At 35.1% G+C, this 17,263-nt stretch overlaps 1 protein-coding gene across 2 annotated transcripts in view; it reads left to right on the top strand.

The window, feature by feature from the left end:
• The first annotated feature begins 48 nt into the window (after window positions 1–48).
• Window positions 49–17,263, top strand: part of LOC141432517 (proton-coupled amino acid transporter-like protein acs) — a 38,343-nt gene continuing 21,128 nt past the window's right edge. Inside the window, exon 1 of one of the 2 annotated variants that reach the window (XM_074094122.1) lies at window positions 49–252. In XM_074094122.1, coding sequence (XP_073950223.1) covers window positions 199–252 — 54 coding nt within the window. In that variant the 5' untranslated portion in view covers window positions 49–198. The remainder of the gene's footprint in view (window positions 253–17,263) is intronic. The other variant, XM_074094131.1, reaches the window with a different exon arrangement.

Here is a 17,263-nt window from a genome sequence, read left to right as displayed (position 1 = left end):
GATCAAATCCATTAATATTTATCCAGTGCAAGACGCAGCGTTAGCGCGCTCGCACTAGTGCAGTGGTCGCATGCGCCGGTAGCCCCTATTATTACATCTTGGACAGAGTGCAGTGTTGCCGGCGGGCGCAGGCGCCGCTGGCTCGCGGCGGCCGAAGCCGCGCGCGCAGTCCCACTTCGGCGCGCGGATCAGGCGCGCATGCGTTCATCCGCAAAATCTCGACGCGTGCGCTTAAACAATCTGCAACTAGAGGTATGCGTAACACTTGATTTGCTTTGCGATTTTAATTCGTTTAAAATGTGTAAGTACATACACACTTATAACTTAAAACTTATGACTATTAAAATTGACCACTACAAAAATTGTAAATATGCTCTTATGCATGCTATGATAACACATGTACTTACCTACTTAATTACACCTGCAGCCATTGTCAAAAGTTGATGAAGTTTTTTGCCCATTTTTGCTCCATTATAAGTAGGTAGTTTACCTATGCTTACCTATTTCCTAATGCCAGCTTTAAGATCGCATTCATAATGCTGGTGAAAGACTGTAACTGAAGGTTAACAACCAGGAATTTTTCTGTGAGTGCTAACTGGTTTTAATACAGGAAACTTGTGAATTGGAGAGAGGTCCAACTAAAAGTCTGTGTCTGTGTCTTTTTTACCCGTTTGAATAATCTCTAAATTAATGAAACTACTTATTCGAAATTGTCTGCTCTATCGTAGAGCAGACAATACGTATAAATTTAAGTGTTGATTTTTGTAGTATAAACATTACATTGTCAACGTGTTTGTGTTTATAGTTGTCTAATAAGACCGTGCCGTGGGTCTAGTCATCTAGTGTGATGTTATTTTATAATTGGACCCAAACATAGAGAGCGGAGAAAGGAATTAAATAAAATTCACAAATTTATAATAAGACGAGGTCATCAATGTGGGTCACCATGCTTTCTTTACATTAATTTTCCATCGTCGTATTCGGCCTTTGCTTGTCCCATCGATACTTAGACTGGAACTGGACGCAGTTTCCATGCGGTGCGGGCTTAGTGCGTATTTTGATTTCAATACCATAACACTTATTGGTACTTATTACATTAACACTTCTCGTCACTAATCTCCAATTCTCACCGTTACGATATCAAAGTATCGGCGCCGATTCCGATATTGGTTGGAGCAAGTAAAATTTATAAAATATGTAGTACCTGTCTTTCAGATTATCCGATCCGACATCGGATCATATTTCGACTGCGTTCGGCTGCCTACCGCTTCTTCCGAAAAAATGATTTAATACTTATATAAGTACCTAGGTACATATTTAAAGCTACTTTGTGCAAAAAAATATTTTTTTCTTTCGTTCAATGTTTAATTGTAAAAGGTAATTTACGATAAAAAAAACCGGTCGTGCGAGTCAGACTCGCCCACCGAGGGTTCCGTACAAATTGGTATGTAAATAGATTCTTTTTTTGTGATGGAGCTACAAATTTGCGATAATCGGATCTTTAATCAAATCTGGAAGGGTATGAGCAAGCTATACTTGTTTACCTAGATTTCTTCGAATTTTAGGCAGGTGATTTCAGTCACTTCAATATAAGATACGAGTATAACCAATCTTAAAACAAGAGACAAGCTGGAAACCGGACTTAAAGGGGCGCCTGCAGGTGCCACGCGACCTTTTTATGAAGCCTCTGGGGGGGAGGGGGTGCAAATCTCGCCGAGGGCGCTGGAAGTGCTGAAACCGGCCGTGTCAGATATTTTTGCACGATCCTCTGTGGCAGATATTAATGCTGGTGACTGTACCTACTCTAAAAACCGTCTCATTGAAAAGTCTCATTAAATCTCGTGACTGCGTCTTAATATATATTAAGGACAAAAGTCACGAAAATATTTTTATTTTTGCAAATAAGTAAGTATGCTTCCTGTGATTTTAGTAACATTTGTATCCTCTACAAAATCGTAGCACATACAGTGTGTTACCGGCAGCCAGGCTTTTTAAGGAAGTTTAAAGTAACGTGTTTCTGTAACTTAACCGTGAATTTAATTCAGAATTATTTATTTATTATTATTATAATTATTTATTATTATTATTATTTGTTACCTTACTAACAAAATTATAATTGCCAGCAATGTACTTACAGCAAAATAATTTTACAAGTAAGTGTAAATGACAGTCGACCGATTTTTGATTATTACTTGTGAATTTACTTTGCTGTCCATTGCTGGTATTTTCAATTTTGTAAGAAAGTTAACAGTCAGTCAATTTTAGTTTATTAATTAAATTAATGTCACGGTTACGTTACAGAAATACGTTACTTTAACTTTCCTTAAAAAAAAAGCCTGGCTGCCAACACACTGCATAATTTGAAAAAAATATATATGTACCTACGCTCAACCGATTTTAAGATAGAGCTCAGAAAAGAAAAAGGTTATTGTTTATCTACCTACTTGTATGCCAAATTTAAAGTCTCTAATAATACTTATCGCGGACATACATAGTAATCACCTTCAAAGTAAAATATACTTAATTTTCTTTTATTCTACATTCCGTGGGAATTTCGGAAAACTTCCTCTTAATGCACCTCTATGACTCTTAACCTAGTTTGGCGTCCTTCTATTGATAGATTAATTATTTATCCAAAATTCCAAAATGGTGAGTTAAACTTGTTATCATCCACCTCAAAGAGGAAAATGTGAGATTTTATCTCAATCTGACGCATTAAAATTTGCACGTAAGATGAGTAGGTAAAGATTCTCGCTACGTCGGGGCCGTGATAGTATCTCATGGACGCGTGTACTGATTTCGGTTACTTTTATTTTGATAGTGTTGTGATAATGAAATGTAAAGATTACGTTCACGATGCGAAAAACTCGAATTTAGACAAGGCTATCCCATTACCACTGTAATTAACAATGCCTTACAATTATTTACAATGCACGTGCTCGGAAAGTGCCTCTTGACGTGGGTCAACATATCCATAGAAAATTAGTGATTCCTGCCCGCATCCACAAGTGTGCAGTAAAGTTGTATGGATTTTACTTACCGCCCTTGTGCGGTAAAGTAACTTTTTAAATTGACAAATGATGTCCAAACTATTGTTAAAAAAATAAGACTAAAGAGTCGTTATAGTTAGGCTTTGAACAAATAAGAAAACGTTTGATGCAACCAACTGAATATTTACTGATAAGATAATACAGATTAAACGCGACAGAAAAGAGAACGTTAATTTTTTTTTTCATGTAAACTCGTATTTTAATTCCGTCTAAAGTGAAAAAAAAGGGAATAAATTCTTGAGTCCAATTCGGACCGTGCGACGTCAAGCGCGCGCACTCGAAAGTTAACCAATGAGCTTCCAGTGCGCGCGCACGACGTAGCACGAACCAATCATGGTTACCCGTTCGCGCCTGTCATGAAACCCCGCCAAAGTAATGTTCATGAGTTCAGTCCGGTGAATTAATTTTTGATGAATAAATTAAAATGATGAATTTATATCTGACTTTACGCCGCCTTACGTCCTCCACGAGGCACATATTGTCAGTGACAAACTCAATGCTGAACAAAATACGTGAACTATAATATACATACCTAAGTTAATAAACATCGTAAATTGATAGAATAATCTACTTCTACACACATAGATATTATAACATCTACCGGTATGTCTTATTCTTATTTATTTGCTTTTATCTATTAGAATTAGTGAACCAGTTTTGATTTATTTACAGTTCCAAAGCCAAAAAATGTCAGATTTACGGTAACTTTTTGTTAAGAGCTGGTAGATTAGATACATAATACATATACTTGATGTTACTTAACTATTACAGGGATTTATTCACGGGTTGCATTGATATTGAGCATTATAGGAGCGTGCACTCCTCCATAAGGACTAGCCAATATAAGTGTTGAAAATGTCAAGTAACAAGGGCTAATAATTAATCATAAAAAATCACGATACTAAAACAAAGTCTCCTTTACCTATCATTAGTAGCTGTAGCTGTTCTAATCTTCTGAGTCAATGATTGTTATGAAAGTTGGTTAATAAAGTGTATACGTTAACGATTTTGATTTGGCGTGCATGTCGGTATGTATATCTACTGCCTGCTACTGTAGTAAAAGGAGTATGGCAAATAAATGATGTAGTCACTGCCTCGATTTTTTTCCTCGCTTAATGCATTGTAAAACGTTGTATGATATACGTGTCGAAAGTAGGAAATTCCCAACTCGTGCCGGCTCAAAACACTCGCTTCGCTCGTGTTTCAAGTTCTCCGCCACTCGTTGGGAATTGCCTACTTTCCGCATTTGTATCATAAATAGCTATTATAGCTTTAGCCACACGGCTGCCACGACGTACAAAATACGCGTTCTTGAATCTACATAAGCACGTAGACGTCTGTACACGCGTCAATGTGTGCGTAAGATACGGTCTTACTATCGCAAAACCCTAGTACTATAAGTACTACCAATGGCAATTAAAGGTACTTATAATATATAAATGAATATTTATTTAAACCTAGTTAAAATGTGTCTGTCTGTGTATTTAAGCATTATTATTTTTAATTACCATAGATATACGACTACAAACTTAAACGAATTATTCGGTAGTTATTTCATGTATGTATTAATCGCGACAATTTTAGAAATCATTATTTATTTATAAAAGGTAGTAGGTAGGGTACCGTTACCATTTCGCAAAATTATTGGTGCTGAACATAGTGCCTTGCGGCCGACATACATCGCGTTGCGCACCCGACTGCTTTTCCTGCGGTTTTCCTGCAATCTGCGCTTGAGGGGTGGGGTAACTCGAATCGGTGCGGGGCGGGGCGTGGCCATTCTGTACGTTAGTACTATTATATATTATGTGCTTTAGCTTTGAAAAATGTATGTTTGTATGATTTATACATGACACACACAAACCGTCATGTATATATTAATGCTACTTAATAATTTTTTAATAATTATTTTGCTCCAAATTTCGAAATCTTTGTTTTATCTTAAAAAAATATTATGCTGTGGTATGTTCATATATGTATTAATGTAAAGTAGATCACCCCTACTATCATGCTGGCTTGCTTAAACTACGTCATAATGTTGGTTTAATATAATTATATATATTAAAACTTTAATTTAGGAGCAATTTTAACCGGCGTTTGGGTAACTATGCTACTGAATTTAATTTCATTCATAATTCATACTAGAAGGCGTTATATGTATTTTTACCTCATCATTATCATTGCACTCTGTATTATCACTGTACGGCGTCTGACAGGAAAAGAAAAGAAAATATCGAAGCAAAAATTAAAGTTCAGTGTTGTCACTTTATTGGGAAGTGTATCGGGTACCGGGACTTCGACCTGCAAGACATTTAAACAAAATACAGAACTGGAGCATAGTTACCTCGTTTTACGGTACATATTAAATTGAAGTCTTGCAAGAGTCATTATTAGTAGTCGTTACGAATATTTATTTAGCCGAGTTCATGCTTGGCGATGCCAACAATATGGATTGCAGCCTCCATCAGTGGGCTCGCTGGACCATGCCGGGCCTTGAGGGCCATTATTCATGCACAACACGAACAAAATTCCGCTTTCATCACGTCACTAAGGCCAAGTGGCAACTTCGCACATGCCTGTTGACACTGACACGAAACAATAAATACGCAGTGTGTGAATCGAAAACGCGTGGAGAGGGTTCCATCACAAAACTCTGGTCAATTATTTGAATAAATATAACTTAATTTTCTAAAATTAGTTGATATACCTATAGTATTAGTGATTCTTCGAAGTCGTGATTTATGTATTATTTCCCTTTCGTATTTTTTTAACTTATCTGACAAAAAAAATTCATGCTCCCATGAAAGTAGATTTGTTCAGAAACATAATTATTGTTTTGGTACTTATTTTTATGAAACCATTTAGAAAATAATTAACATTTTAGTTTGAGTGACCAGAGGAATCAGAAACTGACGACAGAGAATTCAAAATAACTGTAAAAATATGTTAAATATTAATAAAATTATATAAATAATCATTAAAATATTATTAAACGTAAAAAAATAACAATTAAGATACTTAATTTTATTATACTTGGAAATATTTTCTTTACCTACTTTCTATTTGTCCTTACATACTTACTTATCGGCAATCTAACCGCCTTCCTACTTTAATACGTTACCTACATAAAACTATCTTAAATTTTTTTGTTAATGATAAGGCGTGTTTTATTTAAAAGAAAAACGATTGTACTTAACTGTATTTTTATAACACCACTGCCACATCACCATAGGAATAAAGGACAGAGGGATAAGAAAAATAAATACTGATGGTTCATAGTACGAACATGCTAGAAGGTTACCGTTAATCTTAATACCTACTACAGAAGAGTAGTGCTAAAAGCAGTAAAACAAGCATAATTTCAAAAAATTAAAGGTATTTTAGTCTAATAAGAATGTTACCTAAACCAAGGACAAAGAAATTCAATATTTACCTTCGTAACTCTGGATCGAATTGCACCAGCCGAAATGTCCACTACGTGACATGCTCGGAACGCGAGTGAAAATAGCCCGCGTGTGAGTTTATGATAGGTAGTTTCTTAATTTTTCTTTATGAAACATATTGTTACAGTTCACTGATTTTGTGATCCTACTAATCCTACTAATATTATAAATGTGAAAGTTTGTGAGTGAGTGAGTGAGTGAGTGAGTATGTTTGTTACTTTTTCACGCTGAAACGGCTGGACGGATTTGGATGAAATTTGGCAAAAAGTTGGTTTATAACCTGGATTAAAACATAGGATACTTTTTATCCCGATATTCCCGAGGGATAGGGATAAAATCTCTTAATAACAACCGCTAGGCTTAGAGTCATGAAATTTAGTATTTAGGTAGCTGGACATCTGTAATAACACATAGGCTAATTTTTATTCTGATATTCCCACGGGATAGGGATACAATCTTGAAATAACAATCGCTGGGCTTAGAATCATGAAATTTGGCATGGGTGTTTTAATTTAACGTCAATGAAAACCACGATTTAATTTTAGGGAATTGCCACGAGAATTTAATAAAATCCCCGAATTTCAATTCAACTGCTGTATCTAATGATTTACGCGTGCGAAGCCGCGGGCAAACGCTAGTATTATAAATGTGAAAGTTTGTGAGTGAGTGAGTATGTTTGTTACTTTTTCACGCTTAAACGGCTGGACGGATTTGGATGAAATTTGGCGGAAAGTTAGTTTATAACCTGGATTAAAACATAGGATACTTTTTATCCCGACATTCCCACGGGATAGGGATAAAATCTCGAAATAACAACCGCTAGGCTTAGAGTCTTGAAATTTGGTATGTAGGTAGTTGGACGTCTGGAATTAAACATAGGTGACTTTTTGACCCGATATTCTCACGGGATACCTAGGGATAAAATCTTGAAATAACAACCGCTGGGCTTTGAGCAATGAAATTTAGTATGTAGGTAGCTGGACCTCTGGAATAACACATAGGCTACTTTTTATTCCGATATTCCCACGGGATAGGGATAAAATCTTGAAATAACAACCGCTGGGTTTAGAGTCATGAAATTTGGTATGTAGGTGGGTAATTATTTGAGGTGTAAGATAAATGTTACAGAAATAAAAACACACATTTTGATGTGGTCTGTTTTATTTTGAACATAAGGATATGTACCGATAAGATGCTTTATATTATAAGAGATCGATAAAGTTTATTTTGGTTAAAAAAAGCAAAAATCCAATTTTAACGGTAACGAAAATGAGCATCGAGACCACGAAAAAGAACATTTTGTTTATTTTAAAATCTTATAATTGTACTATTTGAATGAAAATCCTATCATAATGAGAAAACGAATAAGCATTATTTAATTATCAGGTATCAACAGAAATAGACAATCGATATCTATATAAAAAAAAATTAAAACTTGACCACGAAAATGACGACTTCAAATTGTCATTTTTGTAACCTTTTAAATACTATCTAGAAATTACTTAATTAAAGTAAGATTAATAACTTCAACTCACAAACCAAAACAGTTTTCAATACCTTCCCCCCCCCCTGCAGGTCTACGGTAAACCAGAACGAAATTATGTTACAACAAAATGCTCCTCTAAATGACGAAGCTTTCTTTTAATATTTAGATATATACATTTCACACGTACATTCAGGGCAAAATAATTCTTGAACCTCTCGCCAGTTAACAAAATTGGCGACGCACTGGTCATAACTCCTATAACCACACCTGGAGCAAATGTTGTTGACGGTCAACCATTCTTCGTTTAAATCAATTAAATCAATAACGGCATAAACGATTACACTGTAAAAAGCAGAAAATTCTGTAAAAAGTGTTCTGTATTTTTTCTACTTGTAGGGAAAATCATCTTTTTCGTGGTCTTTAATCAGTTTCGTGGCCCATAGGACCACGAAAATGATGACCACGAAATTGAAAAGCTCTTACTTTCGCGGCTCTGCAGTAAATATCCTATAGATTTGAAGCAAATGAAATCAATATTGAATAACTTAACTGCAAATGACACAGCACCAGTAAAACATTATATTTATTTACCCAATACTTACCAAGTCGCAACCGTAACGAAAATGACGCTCGATCTTTGACGCAAATCTAACTGAACCTTTATTACATTAATTATAGATAAATAATTATGACTTGCGATAAACATTATACGTTATATTGACGCAGTCTTATTTTCAAAGTTGCTTATAGTTAAAAAAGGATTTACAGGAGGTTTGACCTCTTTTTTTGTTTAAAATATACTTAATAAGTGTGGCTACGAAAATGATGGTGTATTTTGGAACAACGGGAAATGTAGAAAAAAATAGTCTTATCAATGTCCTAATTTTTTTATGTTTGCATGCATGGTATATCATATTATGAACATTCAATCCATGCTTTAAACAGCAAGTTTTTCTATACCTTGTATTTTTTACAATACTACAAAGTAATCAGGGATAATCCGAACCTGACCACGTAACTGACTTTTGTGCAGAAAATTTAAGTTATTGTGGAAAAAAAGATAAAATAGAATAAAATGTATTTACCGCAAGTTTCAGTGATAATATCCTAAGCAACTTAAAAACAATAAACGATATATTTCTAATTTTATAACTGAAAATTTGAGTCTGAACACTATATTGAACCTCTCGAAATAATAACCCAGGTAGTTGGATGTCTGAAATAACACATAGGCAACTTTTTGACTCGATATTCCCACGGGATACCTAGGGATAAAATCTTGAAATAACAACCGCTGGGCTTAGAGCCATGAAATTTAGTGTGTAGGTAGCTGAACCTCTGAAATAACACATAGGCTACTATTTATTCCGATATTCCCACGGGATAGGGAAAAAATCTTGAAATAATAACCGCTGGGCTTAGAGTCATGAAATTTGGTATGTAGGTAACTGGACATCTGGAATAACACTTAAGTGACTTTTTGACCCGATATTCCCACGGGATAACAAGGGATAAAATCTCGAAATAACAACCACTGGGCTTAGAGCCATGAAATTTGGTATGTAGGTAGCTGGAGCTCTGGAATAACACATAGGCTACTTTTTATTCCGATATTCCCACGGGATAGGGATAAAATCTCGAAATAACAACCGCTGGGCTTAGAGGCATGAAATTTGGTATGTAGGTAGCCGGACGTCTGGAATAACACATACGCTACTTTTTATCCCGATATTTCCACGGGATAGTTTTGTAACTAAGGGACCCCATACATCCGTGTATTATTGTTATTATTATTTTGTAATTTTTTCTTTAATTGTATACTTACTGTAGTTTTTAAGTATTTTATTTGTAATTATTTTAATATGAAAAAATGACTTTCTGCCAAGCTTCTTGCGGCGCATTCTTCTTGGCAATGATGGTCTTTCCGAAAGTGCTGGTATTTAAAAAAATGTCGTGTAAAAGTGCCCATTGCGGCCTATTTACTGAATAAATGATATGAATTTGAATTTGGATACGGAAAATTTTTGAAATTTTAGCACTGGGTTTAGAGTCTTGAATTTTGTACAGTTATTCACAACACAACCTCAATGAAGACCACGATATAAATTTGGAAATTTCCAGGGGAATTTTGTAAAATCCCGAAAATTTCAATTGCAACTACCAGACCGAATAGTTTACGCGTGCGAAGCCGCGGGTAAAAGCTAGTATTATCATATATTTTCATGAAAATGGAGAACGGACAGTAAGAGTCATTTGGTTAATTACTTTTTGTAAAGAATTAAGTAGTATCAGCTACACAAAAACCAATAAGTGTATGTCGCAATTACTTAGATAGTCTAAAATTATCTAAGCCCAGTTAAAAAAAGATATATTCCATTACAAAAAAAAAAACTGTCGGATCATCTAAATAAATACTTTGGTATAAAGTGGCCCTTTATTTTTTCTCCTCAATATATTGCCTACCGTTAAAAATAGAATTAGTAAACAAGTACTGACAGACGGTGAAACCGGCAGACCCACAAAAAACAATTTTGAAACGAAAATACATTTGACAGCACTTAGATAGTGATGAAAAATGGTACCTATTTACTGTATTTACCCATTCAATTTGAAAGACGAGTAGTGTTATAATATAAAGAAACCCTGTTCTAATCAATTTCAACAGTTACCATCTTGCTAAAATATATCTTATCTAATCAATCTTATCAACTAGGTACTTATGTAAGTTGCGACTTTAATTTAAACCAAAGTTTTTGTCGCAATACCCTAAAATCGTGTTTTCGACTGATGTGGTTTCAAACATCGGTTCCCAGTCCTGTCAACAAAGCAGTGTGGTTTGATGTCACTAATGTGTAGTGTGGATACACACAGCTGCTTTTCCTCAAGACAAAACTCGCTTAGGTATTTACTATGAGCAACTATAAAAAAACGTGTTTGTTAGCTATGGAATAACTTATAACTTGGCTTTCGCAATAAAACGGTGTGTAAGTAAGTAAGTATTTGATTAATTACGTTATGGGGTTACGTTAAAAACTTTTGCAGTAGGGTTTTACTTTGTTTTAAATAAAATAAATAAATATCACGGGTTACTTGACACCAATTTACCTAGTCTCAAAGTAAGCAGAGCTTGGGTTATGGGTACAAGGCAATGGATTGACTTACTTAAATAGATAGATACAAACTTAGGTACATATTAAACAGCCAAGACTCTTTCTGTTATGGTCATAACCATAACTCTACCACTCCAGAACAGTGCAGGGTCGAATTGGAATAGCATACTACGAAACTCGAAACTCGAAGTTCATATCTTACCGTCCCTCTCGGTCTCGTATTAAACAGTGTAAGTGTCAGAGGGACCGCACGAAACAAACTTCGAGTTTCAAGTTTCGTTTTCCGCTGAACAAGCTTATAGTAGATTGTTGAACAAGGGACCAAAACAGGCCATGATGATACGAGATGTTTAGCCACCCGAGCAGAGCGAGGGTGGCTATAGTTCGAGTGGAATTATGGTTGTTTAGTCTGGCGTTAAACACTACTTTTCACTTTGAATGCGAGGGAAACAAACGACATTCTATACAAAATTTCAACATAACTTTTAGGTTTCCGGAGCCGAAATGGCAAAAACTGAACCCTTATAGTTTCGCCATGTCTGTCTGTCTGTCTGTCCGTCCGCGGCTTTGCTCAGAGACTATCAATGCTAGAAAGCTGTAATTTTGCATGGATATATATATGTAAACTATGCCGACAAAATGGGACAATAAAAAATAAAAATATATTTTTTTTAGGGTACCTGCCGTAAAGTGGGGGTGGTTTTTTTTTCTCATCCAACCCGATAGTGTGTGGTATCATTGGATAGGTCTTTAAAACCCATTAGGGGTTTGCTAAGACGATTTTTCCATTCAGTGATTTGCTTGCGAAATATTCAACTTTAAAGTGCAAATTTTCATGAAAACGAGCGTTCCCCCCCTCTAAAATCTGAACCGGTGGGGGGAAAAATTTGAAAAAATTCAGGGTGGTAGTAAGTATATCAAACTTTCAAGGAAAACTATAACGGCTACGGCGGCTACGGCGGTGCTTGAGAAGTTTCAGAGTAATAATGTATCCGCTAATTGTCCAATCGCCCGCCTGTGTCGTACATTTAATAAGATATGTTCAGAATGTGACATATTTTCAGTGTCAATAAAAAACATTTAAATCCACTGTGACATTAGTTTTAGATACCTAGTAAGTTTATTTTAGCAATAATGTAGTATTAAACTTATTTCATCTTGCATGCTCCTTTAGCCACATTATGATTGTTGTGGACAGTACAAACTTTGATTGTGTAGTATAAATGTGTCAATTACAATAGTATCTGTTTGTAATTTGTAACTGTTCCTAATAAATAAATAAATAGCAGCCTAAGGTATAAAATATACCTAAACTTGGAAGATTCCGTATAAAATACGAAATTTAAAAAAAAATATATTACTTTATTTTTTCTAAATGGCTACGGAACCCTATTTTGGGCGTGTATGACACGCTCTTGGCAGGTTTTTTTTAAGCAGCGAAGGATTCTGCAATTGAATCACGAGCTATAGCGAGTGATTCTAGGTTAGAATCCTGAGATCAGCGAGGGATTCAAACACACGAGATGCAAAAAAACTTTGGTCTCGTGTGGCACATACAACTTTTCACCTCAGCAGCGAGAACATTTAAATTAAAGATTAAAATAAAACCACAAAAAGACCAAAATATTAAAAACTTTAAAATATACCTAATCCGATTTAACAATCTTAACAGAAACAAATATGAAGGGTCCACGGAAAGAATGTGTCTAGTCACCTAAACAACTTTTTGAGTTATAACTTTTTGAAAGTCAGTCATCACAAACAATAACTATGGTTACCATTTATTCAAAAGTAAAAAAAAAATATTTTATATTGTTTTCAGATTATTTAATTCAATGGTAAGTCATAGTACTTTTTGAGCTCTACATTTTGGCATTAAAATCTCATTTTCAAAAAAAAGTGACTAGACATGTTCTTTCCGTCGGCCCTTCATATAGTACTTAATCATATTTAAAACCTTTTCTCAAAAATGATTCGTTCTGTCGCCATTACATCTTTAAAAAGTCACTTAAGAATGCCAGACAACGATGAAACAAGTCTCCGGTAATACGGTATTTGACAACTTCTGATTTTTATTTGTAAAATTGAATGAATTTGCAACTAAATCTATTTATATAAATCCTAATAAAATCATATTTAAAGGTTAATAACATTTATAATAATTTATACCTTTATTGTTCAACCTTTTTAATGACCCAAAGATGAGGCTATTTGCAGTACCTAGGTATTAAAAAATATAACATATTTTATAAGTAAGTAGTTTTAAGTTCAAATTACAATGCATGTTATGAATATGAGATTTGTATCGTACCTACTGGACACTACTTTTTCGTTCCGAATTCAAAACCTCTCTACTTGCCGGAGCCTTTTGATCATTGTCTGGCATTCTTAACTCTCAATCAATTCAATCTGATTCAATTATAGAATCCTTCGCTTGCTCGGGATTCAAATTCAACACTAACCATAAAACAACTTTGTTCTCTTTTTGCACAAATAACTATTTTTCCACAGTTTTGAGGTTATTTCCACTCCATAAAAATTGTTTATACACAATCAACGAAAATGGGTTGTAATTAACGGAGCTTCTTTTAACTGTCATTTTTGTCCTCAAATTTAATTATTCGTCTTCTAAATTAATAAATCAGCGACTAATTTTAAGCTTCTAATAAATCCATTTTAAGCGACCATAAATTGTGTAATCCAAGTTTCGTTTTAATAAATCAGCATGACGATTATTATATAGCAACTAAATTTGTAATATGTCTACAAATGTTTAGCTTCTAATAAGTGTCTTTATTGCATCTAATTAACAATTTTAACAGACTCTAATTTAATTATCACCTCTATTTTTATAAGTTTGTATACAAAAATTATGACTGAATCTACCATAAATGAACATCAAATCTATATTAATAATTTCGTCAAGGGGTACGGTAGACTCGAACGAAATGCACATCAAATTGAAGAGCGTAAAAAATTAGTCAATCCGAGTCGACAACTTGTAGGCGGAAAAATCGGATTATCGAGTATTATAAATTACTAAGTATATAATGGCGTTGCGAAGGAAACATGTCAATCAAAGTCATCACATCAAGGTGGCGTTAGTGTCACGTCATCTCGTGTCACAGGTGTCACAGGCCCTGTGACCAGGCCATTTCGTTCTCCATTGTGACCTCTTAAGGGCCCCACACACGGTACGATTCGTCGATTTTCATCAGATCGATCGTACAGACGAATCGTACCGTATATGGGGCCCTTTAGGTCTAATTTCTTTGATTATGAGACAGAGACATAATATGCAGTCGGTCCCAAAGTTCTGTCACTGGCACATTATTTTTAAATTTAGAACATGATTTTAAGGTAATTTGATTAAATACCATTTTTGAATGTTTGTCAATTATTTTAAAACAATAAACAGTCATTCGCTGCAATTTCTCACGGTGGATGGACATTGAAAGAAATTCGAATAGCTGTATAAGCATTGCACCGCTGTGGGCACTCGCCAAGTACCATTTTCAAGTTGCTCAAAAATTTAAATATAACGCTTAGGTTTGTGTACCGTACTATTGATAGTTACAATGAAGTCTCCAGTGTTGAGGATAAGAAAAGAATTGGCCGGCCTCGCTCCGTATGAACACCAGCAGACAGGTACACAGGACAGGACAGGACGGACAGGGCATAAGGTAAGAAACAAACTATAATAATTTCTTCTGTGTTGTGTATCAAGACAAAAGTGGCCCGCCAGAAAGTCGATGAAGCCCCGCTATGGCGGAGCTTCTTTTTTCTGCTCTGAGGTACAAAAGGTAACAAACGAACTTATCATTTCTTCTGTGTTGTGTATCAAGGTCTGTGTTATATATCAAGGCGAAAGCGGTACGCCAGAAAATCGATGAAGCTCCGCTACGGCGGGGCTTCTATTTTCTGCTTTGAGCTGTAAAAGGCAACGACCGAACCTATCATTTCTTCTGTGTTGTGTATCAAGTCAAGCGGCCTGCCAGAAAGTCAACCGCTAAGTATGATAGCGGAGCTTCTATTTTTTACTCTTAGGTTCAAAAGGTAACGAACGAACCTACTTATTATGAAATGAGTGTATTTTTGTTAAAGAATTCGAGCACTTCTAAATCGTGTCTAATTGTAAATAAATACATGCGACTCGTTGCGGTATTCTGAATGCAGCGCGCACATTGGCGGGCCAGCCGGTCTCATTCCCGCGCAGCGCACCTCACATCATGTCACCTTACATCTGTATTGGTAATTTTCATTAAAAAAGAAGACAAATAATTATTTTTGTTGCAAACCTTTTGCTAACTCATTATTTACGATGCTCTTTATTGGAGGTTGATTTTGACTAAATTAGTAGACAGATATTTAAAGCTCAAAAATAAAAAAAGAAGCTGACTTACAATATTAGTCGCCAAATCATCAATTTTGAAGAAAATATATTTATCGGTAGCCGAGTTACTTTATTTGTTGTTCGTCAATTGTCGCTCGATCTTGCATAATTTGTTGGTCTTGTAAAGATGGCATATTAGTTTAATAGAAGCTGTTCTATTAACCCGTTGCTTATATACAAAAACAGATGCTCCGTTGCGGATGCTAAATAAAAATGTTGTCGCTGCACTTATTATTTCCCAATGAAAATTACGATAATCCTCTATTCACAAACACTGTGGTTGTCTACTTGGCTGGCTGTATGTGTATAGGGGTTTCCAGAGTGAATTTACAAAAAATCTTTAATCCCTAGAGATTAATAAGAAGCTTTAGTCCCAATATGCAGAGACTAAAGTAACATTTTAAGAGCATGAGAAGTGAAAAGAATATTTATGAACAATAGGGGATGAAAGTAAAATAAATTATAGTTTGTATTAATTTTATGTTTCTGTACCTCAATTGCCAAAAACGGAACCGTTATATGTACTCGTAGGACTCTCAATACTTAATGAACGATAAAGCAATCATTGACGAGCAGTTGACTATAAACTATTGTATCTAAGATTATTTACACTATAAGTAAAAACCATGTAAAAACCAATCACAAAAAAGACCATAACAAAAAATTGAACCGAATACAAAAATCCATGAAAAACATTTTCTACTACTGAAGTCAGTGCCTCAGCTCGAGTCAGCAGGAGTGATAGAAGACAACATAATAGTATGTAGGTGAGGTAGACGACTATAAGGCCACTCCTGTTGGCTCGTGCTGAGGCACCGACTTCAAGTTCAAAGTACTTAGTAGAAAATTATTTTCATGATTTTTTGTAGTGTTAATTTTTTTATTTATTTATAGATGAACGATGAAGCTTCACCACGAATTTTATTTGGCGTGAACGAAGTCACGACCAAAAGCTAATCTAATAATTAAATATAATAGATACCTACGTAGGTTACCTACACTGTTTGGTATAGGTAAGTCGAAGTAGACCCGGACTGACTGTTACAACCCAGGCCTGCAAATGTATGACAATCTTGTGCAGCCGTCACATTGATAAGTTGAAGTGGGCAAATACTCTACTAAGAGAAAATGTAGAAGGTCAACCTTCACTATCTATCTGGTTACCAAATAAAACTACCTACAGTACATCCAACATACGTAATCGTTTATAAGCGAGTCGCAAATGGGTGTCTGTAAAAATAAGGCCAATTTTAATTTTATTTTTATTTTATAGCAAGATTCTGTGAATATTTCAAGCGTCTACCTGTTGCCGTTATTAATGTCAAGCAAAAAACCGCAAAACAATCACGTTTGGTGTATGGGGGCTCCCCTTAAATATTTATTTTATTCTGTTTTTAGTATTTGTTGTTATAGCGCCCACAGTAATATATAATCTGCGAAAATTTCAAGTGTCTAACTATAACGACTCAAGAGAATAGAGCTCTGTGACAGCTGTCTCAGTAATAGGGTACCGTTGGCACCCTTTGGGTATGAATGTCACGATGCAAGCGACAGTGATGAGGAAAGTAGAAGGTAAAGACAGGGATGATGCTCGAGGATGTTTATTTTAAAAGTAAGATAGAAGGCCCAAGTGCCTTCAAGGTCCCTTAGAGGATTAAGTAAAACAGGATTCAAGTGTTATATAAAACTGGATATAAAAGCACGAATGAGGTACTTGAACGTCAAAGTTATAAGATAATGTGAGACTTAAAACATATCTCGATAGAACGGCTGCTGAGCTAAGA

The sequence above is a fragment of the Choristoneura fumiferana genome, chromosome Z (assembly GCF_025370935.1).
Source record: "Choristoneura fumiferana chromosome Z, NRCan_CFum_1, whole genome shotgun sequence".
Lineage (NCBI taxonomy): Eukaryota > Metazoa > Arthropoda > Insecta > Lepidoptera > Tortricidae > Choristoneura > Choristoneura fumiferana.
This window is presented reverse-complemented; position numbering and strand designations above follow the sequence as displayed.